At 36.4% G+C, this 21,607-nt stretch overlaps 1 protein-coding gene across 1 annotated transcript; it reads right to left on the bottom strand.

Annotated features, from left to right (window-relative positions):
• Nucleotides 1–729: 729 nt before the first annotated feature.
• On the bottom strand, nucleotides 730–19,799 carry LOC126379729 (proton-coupled amino acid transporter-like protein CG1139). Its single transcript, XM_050028544.1, has 13 exons — nucleotides 19,754–19,799; nucleotides 19,254–19,308; nucleotides 17,201–17,351; nucleotides 15,144–15,350; nucleotides 14,183–14,458; nucleotides 12,586–12,764; nucleotides 12,095–12,264; nucleotides 11,584–11,821; nucleotides 5,114–5,272; nucleotides 3,639–3,744; nucleotides 3,098–3,259; nucleotides 2,154–2,223; nucleotides 730–908 (listed from the first exon to the last, which is right to left on the bottom strand). Exons 1-13 carry the CDS (start codon nucleotides 19,797–19,799, stop codon nucleotides 730–732), a joined length of 1,998 nt encoding a protein of 665 aa, XP_049884501.1.
• Between the last annotated feature and the right edge of the window lie 1,808 nt (nucleotides 19,800–21,607).

Below are 21,607 nucleotides of genomic sequence, written 5' to 3'. Positions count from 1 at the left end.
ATAAATAAACAAAAATCCGTTGCACCGTAATGTGTCCACATAATTTACTTAAGTTTAAACACAGCTACATTTTCTAATTGATGTCATTGATTAGACTGTGTAAATGATTTATGATAGTGTAGTTGTCACCTTATGTAATTCAATCTTCGTTTGCTCCGCACCAACGCAACGTAGTAGTTAATGCCATCTGGACAAACCTGCGCAAACTACAAGTGACGTCAAAATAAAAACAAATATGTAAGTACCTACAATATAAATAAGTCTATTCATGTAATCTCTGATATATCCAATAATTTCATTCGAAAGTTGGTTTCGTTTTAAAATGAAACAACAATTCCAAAAAGACATCTCTTTTATTTCTGGGAACAACATTACTTGTTTAGTACAACTGCAAAAGAAAATGTGTGTTGTACAGTAAAAAAAAAGGTTTGGACAATTAATATTGTTGCATTATGGCCGACTGATTATAGTGCCAATTAAAGTCAAATGAGATACTTTTTACGAAACGCCAAAAGTTTTCCTGATAGTTTGTATGGAAATACTGTCCCGTGACGTCATCAATAAAAGCGGTCAAATGTTAACTTATTGTTACTAAATTCATAAATAAAATTCGAAAATAAGTCGAAACGTAAAATGAGACTGTTTTTTAATCGTATTAGGCTTCTATTTTTATGGAAAAATATTTTATAATTTATCTTTGACCCAGTCAAGTACCCTATTAGTGACAGGTTAAGATTTTTTGTTGCCGCGTTTGGATAACGGCCCGGTGCGGGTGACGGCGTGGTCGAGGGCGCGGTTCAGACGGTCGATGTGCTTCAGCTGCCGCAGCACCAGACGCACGTGAGAGTCGCGAAGCGCCCTCACGCCGCCAACCCACTCCTCGGGAAGCGCTGCAGGGTTCCCCTCAGCTAAGTTAAAATAGTAAGAGTTAATAGTAATCATAATCACCTTTATACTAAAATGTCTTGGCCTTCTATTTGTTAACTGGACATTATGCAAACTGGTCATTTTTTCACCACTGGACATTTTGCAAAATGTACATTATGCACCTAAAGGGAGCCATGCCTCCCAAAGGTTGAGACGCTATAGACCCGCGATATGGTAATGACATACAAATAATAATAGTTATAAACAAATAAAAATGCAATAATGGGCAATCTGCTAAAATTTTCCGCAGAAATTATTACTTTCATCACGATGGCAATTGAAAATTGACAAAAATATAAAGTGCAAGTCGTTTCCACCCGGCAGAGTTATCATCAAATGATCAGATAACATATAAATAAAATAAGTTCCGCCGTAAGCTGTAAGTTCGCCTTGAACGTATAAATAAACATCATCCAGCACTTCTACTCACTACAGGAGCACAGTGTCTGTACCAACAAGTATATCTTCTACTATCATGTGGGTAATGAGGCGGATGATCGACCTCACCAAACCTGGTATCAGGGTAATTATTGACCCTCCAAAGGCCCCTGGCATCGCTCATGTAACAACTAATACTTTCATTAGTAAGTATTAACATAAATAACATAACAGAAACAGTCTATATACATCCCATTGCTAGGCACTCCCCTCAATCAAAGTAAGAGTAACCAGGACCAACGTCTGAACATACCGTCTGAAGCATTGATCATCTTACCTATTTAAAAGTGTGTAAGTATATTATAAAAATCTTACGTTCTTTGCCACGAAAGTTGGATTCATATGAACTGCACCTGTAAATATGATTTACGTAAGTATCTGTTTAACATAACTCACAGTCGCAATCCTTTTATACAGATAGGCAGAATAGTCGTCAGATGACAATTCACCTGTGACAATTTATCTTGAACTACAGACGACTGGTTACTAAATTACGCATCACTTTATCCTCCATTACATATTCTCTTCTTCAGAAAGACGTCCCAATCAAACTTCCTATACAAATTCGGTCAAGGTTTAAACAGGACGTGTTAAAAAAATAAAGGTTCTAAGTTATAAAGTTTTGCCAGGCCGTAGGGTGTCTCTCTCATGCGGAACATTTTCCGAAGATCTGGAAATTTTCCCATACTCACTATGACGTCCGGATCACACATTCCGATGCTCCTTCCGGGAGAACAATTATGTCCGTGAGTGAGTCAGTCAGTGGGTTTCCAGTTTAACAGAAATACCTCGACTCTGATAGGACCTATTGACAGATTGAAACATCCTATATTTGACCTGTTGGGGCTTTGGAGCATTCTGCATCACGATTCTTCACTCAACACTATTACCGTTTTTACCGAAGGAAACTCTTTCATATTCTCAATTATCTAGCCAGTCAAGCAAGACAAAATAACACATGGGTCTAACTATAAAAACAAAAAAGATGTAACTTGTTAGGGAGTGCTTGTACGGCGATGCTACACCGAGAAGTGTCAGGAGAGCGTGTGGGAGTCACGTTCCTGGTTAGCGCCACTTGTTCAGAGCGAACTGAGTCGGGTTCTCTGAAAAATATTGTACACAATAAAAAAAACTGTACGAACGTCATCTATCCATCGGATAACAAAACTTTCTGTGGTCTGGAAATAGAAATCTATTAAAAAAAAGCATTGCAGTATTGTTTCTACTAATTGCAATAAAGGTCTTCTAACCTAACCTAACATGATTTTTGTGTCGTGAGCATCTATTGGTAAAATAAGAAGGTAGTAAGTACTCTAGCAGGCAGTCAGAATTGGCATCCGAGAGAGCGACTGTCGCAGATAAGGGTAAGCTGCTTATCAGCTGATGAATCCACGTCCGCAACACTACGGCATCACAGCTTCTCTGAAACTAATAAACAAAATATATAATTCCGTAAGTACATCAATCACTTCATGAATAATGACAATAAAAAATAAAATAATAACATCTATATAATTGTTCATTTTTAATATTTATTTTAAGTGCAATAAAAGTTTTTGTATTGTACTATATGAATTTAAATATTTATCTTATTCTAAAATCTAGCCAAGCAAATGGCTTTGTATTTTATACCCATATTTACAAGGTGTTCACAAGCCTCAGAATTCTGATGAAATTGAGTTCCAAGTCCGGAAAGGTTTGACTTTAAGACGTTTTTATTTTTTAAGTATACCTCTGCTGCTTTGTTGCATTTAGAAGAGGACTGTTTGCGTCGGGACTCCGACCTGGCTTCTCTTCGAGTGGGACTTGAGAACGCAGTCAGAACCCTGGTGTTCTTCGCCTCAGACTCTGACGACTGGTGAAGACTGAGGGTCCTCTCGATTTTACATTGATTCTGAAACCATTGTGCAGCTGGATTGGTGTCGCTGCTGGTAAACAACTTAATCAATTATTGTTCTGTGTGTCACTTGTCGGGATATACTATAATTCCTTTTTAATGAATATAAAGAACAATGCTCAAAATGTATGAACTTATTATTATAACTTATCAATTGGCATAGGTGGAGTCGTGACCAAAGATCAATTTTGGGTTTATCGTCCATTGTTATCCATGAGGTTTAGAAGTTATGCAACAAAATGTAAAAAAAATGTACCTATTTACAGACACAGGTTAAATTATGTAGGTACTATGCAGATGACAGCTTGTAGCAAAGAACCAATTATGCTTAGAGAGGCTGGGGAGTAAGACTAATACTCTTAAGGAAATACCGTACCTCGAACACACGGGCGTAGGTAGAACAATATTCAGGAGGATCTCCTACTAAGACAATCCTCATAGGATCCACGGGAGGTTTTGATGAGAAGTACGTCTGACCTGATCTGGTGCATAAACAAGAGTGATTAGAAGTAAGTGCGTTTTGTTACATTACCTATCGACCTTAAGAGTATCTACTGTAGTTCATATATATGCATCAAAGGCAAACTAACATACAGACACCTTGCAGCTGCTTTGGATATACACGCCTAGAATAGATAAGATGAACCATAGGTAACCGAAACTATCGGATATCCGATATAAAAAATCATCCGTAACCGTAACCGAATCCGAAATAAAAGTTACGGACAATATTGCATAGGGGCGGAGCGTACTTGAGACACGTTTTGTCAAGTTGTTTTGATCGGCTGGCCGCCGCCAGTGCCGACACACAAGCCGCGCGCATTGTTTGCTTTTTTTCTTCTTTTGTCGTCATAACATTATAAATTTTGTATTTTACATTTGAAATTCCATAAAAAAATAGTATCCGTAACCGAAATTATCCGAAACTTACGGATAATCCGAAATACTTAATTTATTATCCGTAACCGTATCCGGTATAAAAATAATTCTTAAATCCATATGCAATCCGTATGCGAAACTTTATATCCATAACATCCCTGATCTGGACACGGGGGAGCGTGTCAAGCCAAGTTCAAGTAACAGAACTGGCGAGCAGCACCGAGTGTAATATAAGAGATAACCCTATCGCTCGTCTTCTTCTTCTATGTGGGTTTTGAGGTTATTTACCAACCTCTTACTTACAACAGTAATTAGTAACCATGACCAACAGTTTAAAGTGCACGTCTTCCGGAGCACGGATCACCTTACTTTCGGATAATCACGTGATCAGCCTGTAATGTCGCCCGTTATCATTGACAAATAAGTCAATAAGATTATAAATGGATACTCGTATAGGAACAATCTAAGGCCGGTCACAAATTAGACGCTTTTTCGTGCGAACACGAACGAACACTAAAGAACAATCCCAAGGCCGCGCGCACGAATGGATATGAGTTGGTTAGGTAAGTAAACAGATACAGGGTTTTAGTGACATCGTAACTAAAACTTTGAGGGATGATTTTGTGGAATTTTCCATCACAAAACTATCTGAAAATAATTTAAAAAACACAATATGTTTTATGAATTTTCCGACAAGAAATTCCACTTGATATCAACTCAGAAACAAAGTTTGAATCATCCCCCTCAGTATTCGTTACGGTGTTATTAACACCCATAATTACTCGTATTACCTGTACTTACTTGTACGGGATGTAAGTGACATCGTAACCTGAGAGGGATGACACAGCTCACTATTACGGTATTCGTTAAGATATCACTAACGCTCTGTATTCTTTTGTACGGTGCTAATTTGTCCGAAGTGCGACCAACTTAAATAAGATGTTTGCAATAATATAGTTGTTGTTGGAGTACCCGGTTCCTTCGAAGGAGTAGAGACGTTGCTCTGTGTTGGTAGGAGCCACGGCTCGAGCCACGTCCGGGTGTGACCGTGGGGTGTCCTCTTCCAGACGTTTCTTCGGGCTAGGGGTCAATGACCGGTATGCTAAAGGCTCAGTTGCGGGCAAGTCCCTGCTGGTCCAAATTATAGTATTTTTATTTAAGTTTAATGTGACTGTATTGTCATGATTACTCATATTTTAAAAGAAGTTGAATTATCTGCAAGTAGATATCTCAATATCTAACATGAATATTAACTAGATTAAAGTTAAAATTTGCGAAACGATGGAATTTATATGGACTATTAATTTACCTGCACTTAATTTAAAAGTATTTTAATGATTTAAAATATTATTAAATAGAATTAATATAAATTATTTATAATTGTAAATGTTAAACAACTAATTAATTAATTTAAAAAGTAAGTATTAAACAGAAAAGGCGGGAACGGAAGTGAGAATTACGCGGCGAGAAAAACAAATGAAGAACGGGATTGGATTGGTTCCCCGACTTTTCTAGGAGACGTTGGTTGTGGAAAGAATTACGATGGAAATTAATAAATAGTCGATAAAGTCACCCAATTATAGTGTTTTCTTGAAAGTATGTTCCGTAACCCTTTACATGTCATGAACAGTTAGGTAATTCTCACACGACGCGGATTTTGTAGCGGTTCAACGCGCTACGAGGCGGGGTTCCTGTGATAGGTATCAGTGGATTACATACAAGTTACAACTCAATGTGCCCTTGTCCTTGCCTTTCCGTATCGTGTAAGCTTATAATATGTTATCCAAAGAACACCGCCTCATCACGCCGCGCTTTGCCCCAGTATGGTCACGAGTACTAATATGTATACACTTTGAAACCATATCACATTAACTTTTTTGACAAATTTAACCGTAGGTCTCATTAAATGTCAAATATGATAGTGCGACAGGGCTCTAAAGTGGGTACATGATATTGCTCGTGACTGTATAGAATTGTACTGTGTGTAGAATTGCCATAAAAATATTATTTGTTATCTTGGATGTGTTAAATGAAAATATCACAACGCTTAATAATCAATGAAAGTGCTAATAATAAAAATAGACGATAAAACAGGAAAGTTAAGTGAAAGTTAATGAATGTTTTAAGGGTGTACCTCAAAATAAGTCAAGTTAATAAAGAAAAGGGAGATGGTTGTGATTAAGAGTGAACCAATCAGAACAAACACAGTAACCAGGCATCACAAGCATGGTCCCGGAGTCTATGCGATTCCAGACAAAGAAACTTTACTACTTTCACTGTCTGCTCAAAAGGGAAGACCTAATGCCTCAGTGGAATCTTCTTCTTGTCATGCGGGTTGTGAGATGAATTACCAACCTCATCAACCCTAGTGTCAGGGTTATTATTGAGCCGCCAAAGGCCCCTGACATGGTTCATATAACGACTACTTACTTACATCAGTTACAACCGGGACCAATGGCTTAACGTGTCTTGTGAAGCACGGATCAGCTTACTTTTTGGACAAGGTGATCAGCCTGTAATGTCCTAACTAAACTAGAGATCACAAAGTGATTTTTGTGATATATCCCCACCGGGATTTGAACCCGGGACCTCCGGATCGTGAGCCCAACGCTCAACCACTGGACCACGGAGGCCGCCAGTGGAATTACAGTTGAGTCAACTACAAAAGTAATAATAGCATTTTATTTTTGGTTCAACAATTTATGTCACGAGGGTGGCGTGGTTAGAAATAAGTATTAACTAGATACCTATTATACAAATTAATAAGTACCTATGAAATAAGCAGAAAATACGAAAAATGCTACTAACCTCTTTGGTGAGGAACGCGGCCGAATATATTGAAGCCTCGAAGGTGAAATCCCTAAAAGAAAAGGTGAATTATAAGCACACCGGCTAAGTGAGAATGGAGTTATTTACCAACATACTTACCAGCGGTATTTAGTTAACTAATGATTCTGGCGATCGCAGTTGTATTATGTATATATGTTCCTATGGTAAAGTATTTATAAAGGCAATGCACTTTCAAATACTATGTAACATACCAGAAGGCGATATGGGCTTCCTATGAGTTGCTTTAATCGGGTAACTCTTGAACTTTTCTTGATTGTCACCACGTTGGCTGTAATCACACGACACTTTAGTTGTTTTTTAGAGCTAAAGCGGAAAAAATATACTCTAATAGGCACCCACTATGTTAGTGTGGAACAATGTATTACACGTCGTTTTTAGCGCGTTCTGGCTAATCTGTGAAATTATTTCACGCAAATTAAGTTAAATTAAATCATTTTCACAGGCCAGAATTTCAAATAGTAAAGGACACGATAAAGATAATCTCGGAGAGAATATGTGCCATCGACGAGATGTTATTTTTTACTCACGATGGTGGTTCGCTATACAAGTTAGGTCACGTACCTCCGAAAATGCATTTCTCGGGAATCTGGGTTTGCTCACGATGTTTTCCTTCACCGTTGAGCTCGATAATCAATCCAAACATGAATTCTACAATCATTGGTTTACGCTTGTGCTGGATTCGAACCTGCAACCTCAAAGTGAGACGCAAGCTTTCTACCAACTGAGCTACCACGGCTCATCGTTCTACTTCCTTATGTGCGGTCTAAACAACCATCGTCTTATCTATTCACATAATTACAAGAGGAGAGCATTTTATCCTAAGTATATTTTATGGTAAAAGGACAGACTCCGACTATTCACCTGATATGTTAAGATTACTTATGCACATATTACATGTACATGTTATGCATAAAGATAACGAGTAACTAGGTACCTTTATTTTTTGGCGTCAGTCAATGGATACTAAGTAAATCTGGAAAGCGCGATCAAACTTAAATAAATACTTACATCAATTGGAACTTCATGATGTCCATTATATTCACGACGAAAGAAAATTTACTGAAGAATTTACTTAAAAAACCATTTGTCAACTAAAGTCATGTTTGTCTGTCTATAAAGATAAACCGAATTATATTCTCTTTGGAAAGAAAATTTATTTTTTACCATTGTCTACGACCAGACCTGAATAGCGGTCGCAGACTTATTATTTATTCGTAGGTCGCAGCTCTTTGTTTTTTTCCCGTGACACTATTAATATACACGTGAACTAACTCATTACTGTGACACTGCTAGTCGGTCGATGTTGAATTTGCAAAAAGTTTACAGAAAAGGACATTGACCAAAGTATAAACTCTATCTATTTACCGAAATAGACCATGAGTGATAAATACCAAACCGCCGTAAAAAATATGCTGTCAGTAAAAAGTTATGGCTATAAGAGAAAATATGTCACCATGAGCAAAAATATTTTGTAAATCTCCCACGACTCGAAATTTTATTTCCCCATTTGTTAGCGTCAGAACCCTATCAAAGTGCAATACCTTTTTGATACTATTTGGTACCTACATTAAATTATCTAGTATTATACCTTAACGAACAGTGAAAAAACATATAAAGTGGCCAGACTTCTGATGTCAGGTTGTCTGGACCACATTTTTTTTAACATAGAGTCAATAGAATCGTCCCACAATATCTCTGCATCACTTTTTAAATGGTCATACTGAACAAATAGGTTTTGGTAACCCCTTTGAAATGTCTTTACTGTTATTCATAAATGTCATGTTACAATTCAAAACTTACGATGAGAGTGTATATTTCGATATTTATGCGAATCACAATGGGTAAAACTATTAGAAGTGGAGTGCGAGAACTTATTTTTAAAATGATAAGTAATTTTCAATGCCTCGAAGAACAATGTTTAAGTACATGAAATTCTAACTTCTACGAGTATGTGGTCGAAAATTTCTTGATACTTTTTGCTGATATCAATGTTATTATACAAAATTTAATGAAATTAAGGAACCATTTTGAGAAGAAGACATTTTGTGAAAAGGATTTCCTGTGAAAAAACATTTTGAGAAAAGGACATTTTGAGATTAGAGAGGTTGGGATGCACCCCGTTTCGTCGCTCAGCGACAATCTTTTTTCGAATTCCGTAGATTCATTTCCAATGTGCTCGATAGTCGTGTGAGGCACGAAATCTGTGGATTTAATTTTTTTGATAAAATAATAAATTGCTTAATTTAATTTATTTTTATTATTTATATCACAAAAAATACAAACAAAAAAATGCATGTTTCCCTAAATAACAAAAATATCTTAACAAATATCGTAACAAAAATAATTTAAAGGTGTGATGCTCCCTGGCCGGACCACTATTTAATACGCAATTACGAATGAACACAACGGATTACATTCAACTTTTAATTGACTCTAATCTAGACAAGATTCGACGATCAGAGTATTGTAAGGAGTAGAATTTTAGGTCTATTTTGTCATACCCTTATTGCTTTACTACATAATTTCTGAGATTCACAGTGGTCCGGCTGGGGAGCATTGCTCTCTGGCCGCACCACAAATAATATCATTTTTCTTTTAACTCTGTGCCTTAGGGCCGCCGTACACGGACTGCTTCAAGCAGTTGAGACCGACTGCTTAAAGCCGCGACCGCGCGGTGAACTATAGTCATTCATTCGCTGCCGTACATACGACTGCTCGAGCAGTCGCGACCGCCGTCAACTGCATGATGAAATTCCATCGTGCCATCATCATCGGCATATTAATCTTTTATTGCATTTGTTCCTTTTTTATAATTTGTATTATGTGCATAATTGAGTTGTAAACAATAAACAATTAACATTTTCGTTAATACTTTTTTGCTCATATTTTTTTATTTCTTGTTTTAAAAATCTAAAAAAAATATTTGTTTAGGTAGGTACTGAATAGGTACTAAATTTGTGTATAGGCGAAATTACATTTCGGAGCCTTTTTGTGGAGATTCTAAATGTGGGTGGTCATTCAGACATCAGAATGACTGGCCATTTTTTAAATAAAATTTTTCTTATTTATTAATTAGGTAGAAAATATCTATACAAAGGTATTAAATAGTAGCTAAAAGGTATTGGATGTTAGTAATATTTTAAAACTGATCTGTCATTTTGGGCAGTCATTCTGATGCTCACGAAAATAGGACTTGACGAATTACCAATTTGACATATGACAGACTTGACCATAGTCGTGAAATTCGCTGTAGCAGGTTCAAATCGTTTTAGAGTTTACATATCATGTAAGTTTTGCTAATAGTGTGATAGCTATTGATGACCAAAATATGTCCAGTTTATTGCGACGGGGGTCATGGGCAGTTTAAGAATCAAAACGTCAACCATTACCCTTAGCAGAGGACCAGATATACCTAGTTTATAGGAATTCAACTTTTATTTAACCCAGGGCAGCTGTAGATTAAATGTGTCTACACTCAGCGGGATCCCCTGTCTGGGAGACATAAGAGTGATGCAGAGAATTAGATCTGGATTTGTTCTACTGAATTATGCTGAAAACAGAATTTGTTCCGTTAAAAAAACGGAAAATACAAAGTTTTCTAACCGACCTCCAGCCAGCGGGATATTTACCAAAGTCTGATGAAGTATAAATTGGTATTAACTTTTAGATCTGTATTTATTCTGTTCAACAAAACAAAAAAAATACTTCTGCCGTCCTTACTTCAGCTACAATCAAGCTGCTATGAAACCTCCAGTCACATAATATCTTTCAAATTCTATACTTTTTAATTTAAGCACTAGATGAACGAATAGGTACTAATTTAAGTGAAATTATAGTCGTAAATAGGTTAATTTTTATTTTTTTAGTGTAAAAGTTACAAAAGAATGTCATTGAGAGAAAAAGTCCGCTGACTGGAGGTTTCATTGCAGCTTGATTGTAGCCGAAGTAAGGACGTCAGAAGTATTTTTTTTGTTTTGTTGAACAGAATAAATACAGATCTAAAAGTTAATCATTTTTTAGTTCATCAGACTTAACTTTGGAAAATATCCCGCTGACTGGATGTTTCATTGCAGCTTGATTGTAGCCGAAGTAAGGACGTCAGAAGTAGATTTTTTGTTTTGTTGAACAGAATAAATACAGATCTAAAAGTTAATACCAATTTATAATACTTCATCAGACTTAACTTTGGGAAATATCCCGCTGGCTGGAGGTCGGTTAGAAAACTTTGTATTTCCGTTTTTTTAACGGAACAAATTCTGTTTTCAGCATAATTCAGTAGAACAAATCCAGATCTAATTCTCTGCATCACTCTTATGTTTCCCAGACAGGGGATCCCGCTGAGTGTAGACACATGTAGATTAAAACTCTTTTTGTGGTACATAATTTTATTATTAACAGTTTTTATAGTGTCTAAAAATGAGGCCAATTAAAAAAATATATTTGAAATATGTAGGTATTATTAAATTTTTTGTAATAAATACCTACATATTTCAAATAACCAAATTAATAAATGATTACAAATGTTTAAAAATATCTCAAGAATTTGCCATATAATGTTTAAGGATGAAAATTTTATGACGTTTCAAGAGTACGTTTCGACAATCTCTAAAATACTAGTGTAGACGCCGGAACATAATATCATAATTCCAATGATAAGTATAATGATATCACGTGTAAGCTTGTAGTTTAACGGGCCGTACTTATTAGGCTCACCGTAGGTTATACAAATGTTCAAGATGGCAGGGAAAGCCATAGCCAGCAGGGATAAACAAAAGGCCCCACACAGAGAAATTATTGGTCCTAACTTCGGAACTGCAAGCGCCAACAACCCTGCCAAACAACAAAATTAACACTATTTTAATCTAGCTGGGTGATGCGGCCACTGGCTGTTTATTGTCATTGTGTTATACAGTTCTGTAATAACGAAACGGGCAAGCCGCATATTTGGAATATATAGCTAGGGCTTGTAGAGTTAAAAGCTTGGCTCTATATGAGATCTGATAACTTTTTATTGCGATCGATATAATCTCGTCTTGGCAATATTTTGTACGAAATGAAAATGTTGTGGGATGAATTATTCAATATTATTTAATAATGACTTACACGGGATTAAAACAAGTACAATTCGAAGGAAGTAATCTGGAAAGCATCGTCTGTCTTCAGCATATCTTTTTTGAAGCTTTCGCCACAAAATATTATATGCGACAAAGTTTTGGAGAGGAAATGATAAAAATATGGCTACAGCGAAGGCTATCTTGGCTGCTTGTGCTTTTCTGAAATAAAAAGAAAGCATTTTATGTGAGATATGTGAGAGCAAGGGATGAATAAAACAAAATTATCTAGCATTTTCGTCCCTTAAGACAATATATTGCTATCATGGCAGTTCGGTCAATCAACTCTTGTGCATAGAGAAGAGGTCGCGAGAATCGTGAGCCAATACTAATTTTATAAAATTAATACATGGCGCCAACAGTCGATTTATGACATCTTAATTTCTTCAAGCCGTCAAAAAACTACCGTGAGACGGTACCTATAATTAAGTATACGTACTCGTATATAAGAAGTCAGTGATTTGCTTTGAATTAAGTACTAACTTTTGCGTTTTTGGTAGATTAAGTGTAATAGAAGCTTCTATCTCATCACCGTATTTTATGTAACCGAATATCCCCACCACTAGATAGAGGGCTATTATAACACACATGCCTATATTAAAGAGCCCAAATAGACCAACAAATTCTTTAGGATTCTTCATATTGTATTCCAACGCCAACACCTGTAAATATTATTATATTTAAGTATACATTATTTTCCATTATTTTTCATAATTTTTCCCCGGTTGATTGAGGGGAGGCCTGTGCCCAGCAGTGGGACGTATATAGGCTGTTTATGTTATACATGATTTTAATTATATTTCCTACGATGGCATTCACTACTTTGCCCCACAGATGTTTAGTCTTCGTGCTGCGGTCGAGTTGTGATGCAATTCTCCAGTTTTTCTTTTCTCCAGATTTCGGAAAGGGAGAGTTGAGGTATACCCGGAGAAAAGTGCAGCAGTTTACTTCTCAGAGGGCTATTATAACACGCACAGTCACAAGATCAACTCGCAAGTCATCAAGATGTTTGGCAAGCCGATCCCTTGGGCGGAGTAAGTCAAATAACTTGTAGAATATCAATCATATGTGCGTAAATATGTGCGTAATCGCGCCGCGTTTGTAATGGGCCGTCTCCACTGTCTTCTAAACAAGCGTAAAATTTATCTCTTAGGAATAAGGATGAAAATCTAACCCAACGCCTGCCGGCTGTTTTCGTTTAGGCGAGTCCTTCAAGCCATCGCTGACCTACAGATAATACCTACAAAATCATTTTCTGCAGAAAGCCATGGGAGCCCTGTGGTTCCTTCTCAATGAAAATCTGCACATTGATATAGGTCTCCCAACCATTGTCCAATAGCTCAAATTAGCTTAACGTTTCTTCGATTTTGTTCCGCACCACCCAAATACCCTAGTAGTTGCGGTTTCCGAATACATTCCGTTTAGGAATAGTAGGTACGGAGAAATATCGGCGACTAAAGGACGTAATATACTTCAGGACCCCGATACCGACCCGGCCGGCGTGGTCAACGATTTTCCTCAATTAGTGCTTATCGCTATCGGCCCACTAGGTCAAGTAGTTAGTAGTGCCTTTTGTGGCAAATGGACAATAATTCAGATCAAGAAAATATCCACTTTGCCGGACAAATGAATGGGAAACCCTGAGGGTTCTAATTTTGTAAGAATTTCAAGGCAACATAAGTTGAGGACTATCTAAAAAGTTTTTCGTAGCGTTTTAGTTCACAATTGATTAATCCACAGAATTTGACTTAAGTTGCGAAAATCCTTTTTAAGAAAAAAAGCAATATACGAAACGCCAGGTAAAACTCCCAAAATTTTATCTAAGTAGTTCATTAGTTCGTTTTTAAGATACGAATTACGAAAAGCCGATGGATATTAGAGAAATGTGTTTGCCATCGAAAAATGATTTAGGCGTCTCTTTGTCGACAGTACTTAATTAGGTTCTCAGGGGCATAGAAAAATATTTTTCGCCACCATTTATCCAAAATCGTTTTTTTTTTCTTTATTTATATTTTTCTTTATTTATTCGAGATAAATAGGTAAGTAGTTATTATAAATAAAATAGAGAGAGATGACATACCACTCCAACTGCTTCCAGAGCGAACAGCGAAGTGCCGATAAAATTGGGCAATTGCAGCCAACTTTTGACATGTAACTTATCTCCTCCTATTTCCAGATCATTTTCGATCAAGTAAAAAAACACAAGCAAGAGCGCTATAAATAATAATAAATTTGATGTGGAAGACAGCGGTGATAACATTTTCAAATCTTTCACTAGATTAACAATAATCATTGGAGGCAATAAGTAGCAAATATGCAATCTTACGGGTAACTTAGTCCCATATACGGCACAAATCTGAAAATTAAAAATATACTTTATAAAATCTGCCTACATCTCGTTGCTTATAGAGGTAGTACCTGGAGTTTCATGATTGCTGGTATGAAAAGGCATAATAATAGCCCAGAGAAAACGTTAGCCCAAATAAATTGTTAAAACCTTGAGCTAAAATATACTTGGTTTGCATGTCAGTCAACTATATAAGACCACCAAATGTTTTAAGGCGCAATGTATACGTTTTTATAACAAGATTTCTACCTTACTGGATAATTTTAAAACCATAATTAAACAGAAAACATTAGAAGAGAGGAATGTCTGGGAACGAAACTAAACAGCCAAATTACTAAAGTTGTATAACAGCATTTTTTAAGAACGTCTAGGGCGGAGGTTTTTCTTGCAGTTTGAGAAGCTGCAGTCATTTTAGGCTGATGAGACGTTTATCAAAAAGTATATAAGTACCTTTAGAAAAAATACAATTCAAAGAGTCCCAACTGAATAGTAAAAAAATAAATAATTCAAATTTCTTTTCTCGTCATGTACAGTCATGAGTAATATCATGTACTTACCCACTTTAAAACCCTGTCGCACTATTATATTCGTCATTTAATGAGACGTACGGTTTAATTTGTCAAAAAAGTTAATGTGACATGGTATCAAAGTGTATACATATTAGTACTCGTGACCGTAGTTATTATTTCCGTACCTGTTCGATATTTTCTGCAATGAACACGAAGTATATAGTACATATTCCTAACTGCCATATTACTAGTGTTATATCCACAAAGTAGTAGAGTGGCTTCGCCGCCCAATGCAGTGAAGGCGGCCCTTCACGCAACGCCATCAGCATAGATTTTGGGAATCCTATGTAGCCACGCTGATGCCGTTTACATAGGCGATATTGTGCATCTATCTAAAATCATAAATACAAGGTAGTTATAACGTAGGTATTCCCCTTTCGTAAACTTAATTCACCTGAGCTAATTCACCTAGGTGCATTAAACAAACTTTTAGTAATCTTTAATCACCTGCATCGCTCGTGGTAAAACAAAAGACATCTAATATACTTAAATAAATAGTAAACTTTATTCACCCAGTCATAGTAATGGTTCTAAGGATTTTTATCGATCAAAAGGTTCAATACTTCGGTGAATAAAGTAAACTTAAAAAATTTAATGCACCCAGGTGAATAAGGTGAATAAAGTTTTTCAAAAGTAAATTTAATGCACCCTGGTGATTAAAGATTACTAAAAGTTTGTTTTATGCACCTATGTGAATTAACTCAGTTTACGAAGGGGGTATTCCAAGGGGTACAACTAAATTGTAGATCTTATTTCTATTAGAAACATCCCTTCCTAATGTACGTTCAGCGATTCTTTAAAATTTAAAAGATGACGCAATTCCTCCGGTTTTCCTTTTTACTTATCCATTTAGCTAGCTGTACATGAGAATTGCGCTTTCGCGTCCTGATCAATGATCGCGAATGTCATTTCAATGGTTTGCGTCGGTATCGGTAGAATATAGATCAAAAAATAATTATTAGAATATTTTTTTTGCCAGGCACGAGTAAGTATTTTGTTACGCAAGTGCCCAAAGTTCAGTGTTAAAAAAGTCCGAAAAATTAGATGTGCTTTCAAAAAAAACATCTTTGATTTGCAAAATATTCTGCAATATTTCAGCCTCTTTATATCTGTATTCACGAGTATATATTTCGAAAGGTGGGTTTTAAGAATGTTATCGTATAAAAAAATACGACAAATTAGTCTATCTACTCAATGCCAACGAACTAAATCTTATATCAATCAATAGGATTTTTCTTCAATTTTATTTTTTTTATGACGACAAATGTCTAACTCGTGTGGTTGTTTGTATAAAAGTAAAAAAAAAAAACAGGAATTTAAGCCAAATATGTCTAGAGCATAGAATAAGGAAAAATAATACGTATAGAACGGCAACTCTTCGCTCCCCACCAGCCTCTGAGGTTTACCTCTTTTCCCTATTTATTTATATTGGAAACCTTCATTGTTCAAATCTAGTTTTTTGTTTTGTGTTGTAAATACATAAATATTAACTGATGATTATAAGAGCTTCTTTCGTAAGTAGTACTACCTACCTAAGCAAGTAATGATAGTTAAATTAGGTATTGTTATTTATTCGTACAGGTATAGTAATTTGCAGCCCTCAGATATCACACACACACACACATACGCGTCTACGAGAATGTAAATGTACAGTGTTTGTGTAAAACGAGGTTGTTTTATGAAGTGTCCAGGGTGTATCTAGAGCATCAATGCTATAATTATGTCATTTGAAAGATATTTTGATTTAGAGTAAGAGTCTGTATGGTCGTTGTTCTGGGAGTTTAGGGAATCCTAGCTTGAATAACGGTAAGCAATGGCAGACAGTTTACGATTCGAGCGGAGAATTTAAATCTTCTTGTGCAGAGAGATATATCAAAATATTTCATAAGTACAGTCATGAGCAATATAATGTACCCACTTTAGGACTCTGTCGCACTAACATATTTTTATATTTATTTATTTTTTATTTTTATTTATTTAAGGAATTTAAAGAATTATTTAAGGATTATTTTAAATATTTGACATTTAGTGAGACTTACAGTTCAATTTGTCAAAAAAGTTAATGTGACATGGTACCAAAGTGTATACATATTAATGCTCGTGACCGTACACTAGGTTCGTAATAGCTGGTGTTTTAATAAATATAAGTACTTAAAAAAATACAGAAATAAATTTAACTAACTAAAAGTTGTATGCAGTAGGTAGCAAAAAATCCAACTAAAATAAGTGTGATGATGCTGCCGATGACACCCATGCTCCTACAGGCCTTTGGCATAGCCAGAATGCCAGCGCCAATACTGCCCTTCAGCATGTGAGTCATGGTATCCAGGTACCTGTGCCAAATGTCAATAATATTAGAATGTCGAATAAAAGTGTGCGTGAGTGCAAAAAGTCACATCACATCTATGTTTCACAAATAAAGAATAATAAGTACTACGTAGGAGCTCGGTGGTGCAGCGGTAAACGCGCTCGGTCTGCGATTATTGAAGTTAAGCAAGTCATAGGATGGGTGACCACAAAAAAAAGTTTTCGTCTCGAGCTCCTCCGTGCTTCGGAAGGCACGTTAAGCCGTTGGTCCCGGCTGCATTAATAACCACCAATCCGCATTGGACCCGCGTGGTGGTTTAAGGCCCGATCTCCCTATCCATCCATAAATGCCTAATGCATAGGAAGGCCCGTGCCCCAGCAGTGGAGACGCTAATGGGCTGATGATGATGGAGTACTACGTGTAGAACGGTAACTCCGCTCCGCAACAATTTATATCAGGCGCCTACCTCACCCTCTGTGGGCCTTACTCTAGTTTTAAATGGCCGTAAACCGGTAAAGAGTAATAGAAGGCGGCTCGCAGTGAGAATGCGACCGTTACTCTTCTTCCTCTTTGTGTTGTATATAAGTCGCCGCAGGTCAGGGTATATCTAATGGCGCTTTCCGTTAGATACAGATCTCAATGAAATTACGTATAGAAAACACTTTCAGAATCATAAATTATCAGACATAGTGACATCGTAACGAATACTGAGGGGGATGATTCAGCTCATTATCAAGTGGAATTTTTCGTCGCAAAATTCGTGACTTTTTTGAGTTTTTTTAATTTTGCGATGGGAAATTCCACTTGATATTAATTAACTCAGAATATGAGCTGAATCATCCCACTCAGTATTCGTTTGTCACTTACTCTCCGTACAATAGCCATACAAGTACGCTAGACGGGGTGTTGATACCGTAACGAATACTGAGGGGAATGATTGAGACTATGATTTGGAGTTGATACCAAGTGGAACTTCCTGTCGGAAAATTCATGAAAATTTCAGTGTTTTCTTTAATTGTTTTCAATTCCATGCTTTTGCGATGGAAAATTCCACTGGATAACAACTCAGAATCATGGTCTAAATTATTTTTCAAATTATTCGTTACGATGTCACTAACACCCCAAGTGTTCAAAATACAACTTGCAGGTTACAGCTTGATTAGTTAGATTTTTTCCTTTGATTTGACATTTGTTTGTGGAGTTGAAAATGGTTTTACATCATGATCTGAAGGTTCTGAAGATGAGCCGGAAGATGGTTAAAGGAATTCTGTTATAAAACAACGCAATCCTATCGAGTTTGGGCTGATTGATTTGTTTTAGCAAGCATGGCATGTGCTTCATGATATTCAGGCTCTTACGGAAGCTGGTCAAAGGGACTGTTATCGAGTTTGCGTTCATTTGACTATTGAATCTCTCTGGTGTTACATGTTTATAGGTAGTGTGACTTTATACCTTCCTTGTTCTCAATACCTACCGTCTACTAGAATTTCCTTTTACCTACACGGCAGGTTGTTTGGGGTGTTGCGCAGTTCTGAGCTTTTCTGGGCACGGAAACCTCGGTGCGCGATCCGATTCGCACTTGGCCGGTTTTTTAATTATCTTCAATGTACATTAACTACTTATCCCTCTAGAGTTTTATTATATAGCACTTATAGATAGGTAGACTTAAACTAATTTTAATCTGAAATCATTCATTCGCAAGGATGGCCATCAAGGATAGCATAGATGGCCGTTTTAAAAAAATGTTATCAGCCATATCATTAGGTGATACCGATTGATGTACAGTCAGATGTACAGTCAGATGTACAGTCATAAGAAATTAGATAAACAGTAATCCCTTTCTACATTAAGAACCTATAGTTAAATTTGCTGACCTATTTAGATTTGCATGAAAAAATAAATTAGATATGCCATTTTGTTTACTCACGACGTAGGGTTTTTGATTTTTCTGTGTTTGTGAGGATCATAATCTGATTCCGTTCCTGTAATAAAGCAAATCCCATAATTACCATACGAGTGTTTTAATATAACATAAGCTATGTTCTAATTGGAGTGGTCATAGGTACATCCATCGCAAGATGAGCTAAGTACCCAAACCTCATGATCATTCTGTTAGACCAACATGATAGTGAACCGTGAGAGTGAGTTTATCAAATAGGTATCTCTATAAGTAGGTAGTAAATAAAGATTAAAAAAGATGTTTGTGGTAAACCTTTTTTGAAACCTGATTGAATGTGACCTGAGCACCCACTGAGTACCTATCTCTCAGCTGTCAGGACTAACACATGCGGAGCATATGTCGCAACGGTGTTGTACCGGCTCAGGCGTGTCTCCGTTCCGGAGATACGCAGGAATCGTCCGTATCATACAGGTCGTCTATTTATTGCACAAAATCTAACTATCAGTAGGTATAGACTTATATATTACCTCCAACGGTCTCCACCAGACCAGCCATAAATTTGTAGACCGACATTGTATATAATATATATTTCTTCTTACTTTCTTTAATCAGTAAAAGAAATAAGTCAATGACTACAAACTTATTGAAAATATCCTAGAGGAAAACATAGCAGAGGACATGCTATGGATATGTCAGACGAAATCTGTCATGTTGTTGCACATTCTATTTATTTAAAAACAATATTTAAAATAAAACACCAAATCGGTAATGTGGTGTCTTCTTCACAATAAAACCTATTGCAAACCAGTTAAAGGTAACTAGCATAGAGCAACACGAACCTCCACGGAACGGGTAGCTAAAATAGTGTTGTGATATCTGGATTACCTTTTTGAAACTTATTAGGCTACGTTCACACGGCGACTATTCGATTCGATATTTTCTCGCTTACGGGAGTACCGTATACGGGACGGCTGTTCACACGGTGCGAGGCCCACGGTTTTTTCTCGTATACGGTCATCCCGTACACGTGACAATGATTAATAATGATTTATCCCATATTATGGGTCGATCCTCTATATGCGTGATAAATGACTCGATCGTAATCGGCAATCCGTCCTCCATCATAACAAACGACCTTAGCAAACGACGTTCCGAACACGACTGGCGGCTGCCTGCCCCCGCGTGCGTCTCGTGTACGAGAAACCAGTTTGTCCGTGTGAACTTCTCAACGTAAACGCAAGCGCCAATGAGTATCGAATTCGTTAAAATCGTTTCGATAATCTCGCATTCCCGGTGGTAAGACCCTACGGTATACGGTAAAAAATATGTCTCGAATACGCGATTTTCTCGTATAGACGCCGTGTGAACGATTTTAAAAATTGCTATACAAATTTGGCTGTCACTACGATATTCGATAAAATCTCGTATACGATATACGTGAAAAATGACTCCGTGTGAACGTAGCCTTATAATATCTTTGATTTATGTGCATATTATGTTACTGTAGGCCCGCAATAGTCTTTATTGTTATCTGTAACGAGACGATGATGTATTTAATTATCACTGGTCGAGTGAAAAATTACAAAAATACTCAAGGCGTACAAGAAAAGTGTATGAATGTGGATAAAAAGAAGGAGTCGACCCAAAAAGGTGTAGATAGATAGGTATGCATGTAAAGGGAATGGAAAAAGAAAATCAGAAAGTACGTGTACTACAGTTAATTGATTGCTGTTAAAGTTTTAAATTGTTTTCAAAAAAGTAGCTCCAATGTAAAATTAACTTTTTTCTGGAGAAATAGCTGAAATATGATAATGAAATACAAATTAATAAAAAAGTTCTACATATTATTGGGTTTCAAAAATGGTAATATAATAACACTAACGCCTAGTCAGTCTTTATCGTTACAAAGACGTTTGCTATTCAAATTAGGAAGGCGTCGATAAAACAGACACAGTGAATGAACTAGAAAAGTCGTTAAAAATAAAAAAATACTTAGCATCCTTAAAATTAGTTCTAGATAATCATCAGGTGAACTAACTTCCAATTATGTTTGCTACATTATTTACGGGACACACTCTGTAATATACTATGTAGGACACACTAGTTTGACTCAAAAATATTTATCAATGAGTTATGCACGAATAAGTACTTTTAGTAGTACATTCATTTTTCTACGAGATATATAATCTATTACCATTTGGGTGAATATCAAAAAGAGCTGATTTTTTTAAATTTTGGCGCCGAATTTTCATTAGAAAATTTACTCAGTTCAGTGCAACATATTTGGAAGTGACCACATGTCTTCTATACCACTAATAAATGTCTTAATTTCCAATTTTTACCTGTACTTATAATACTTGGCATTTATGTAGTTACGTGAC

Source organism: Pectinophora gossypiella, chromosome Z (assembly GCF_024362695.1).
Source record: "Pectinophora gossypiella chromosome Z, ilPecGoss1.1, whole genome shotgun sequence".
Lineage (NCBI taxonomy): Eukaryota > Metazoa > Arthropoda > Insecta > Lepidoptera > Gelechiidae > Pectinophora > Pectinophora gossypiella.
This window is presented reverse-complemented; position numbering and strand designations above follow the sequence as displayed.

What these genes read in the sequence shown, in the direction of transcription:
- LOC126379729 (XM_050028544.1), bottom strand. Translation starts at nt 19,799, where the DNA reads ATGTCGGTCTACAAATTTATGGCTGGTCTGGTGGAGACCGTTGGAG. An exon ending in AAAATCAAAAACCCTACGTC is followed by an intron (nt 17,352 to 19,253) that starts GTGAGTAAACAA and finishes CATTTGGCACAG; the next exon opens with GTACCTGGATACCATGACTC. An exon ending in TACTCCTTCGAAGGAACCGG is followed by an intron (nt 3,745 to 5,113) that starts GTACTCCAACAA and finishes TTTATGCACCAG; the next exon opens with ATCAGGTCAGACGTACTTCT.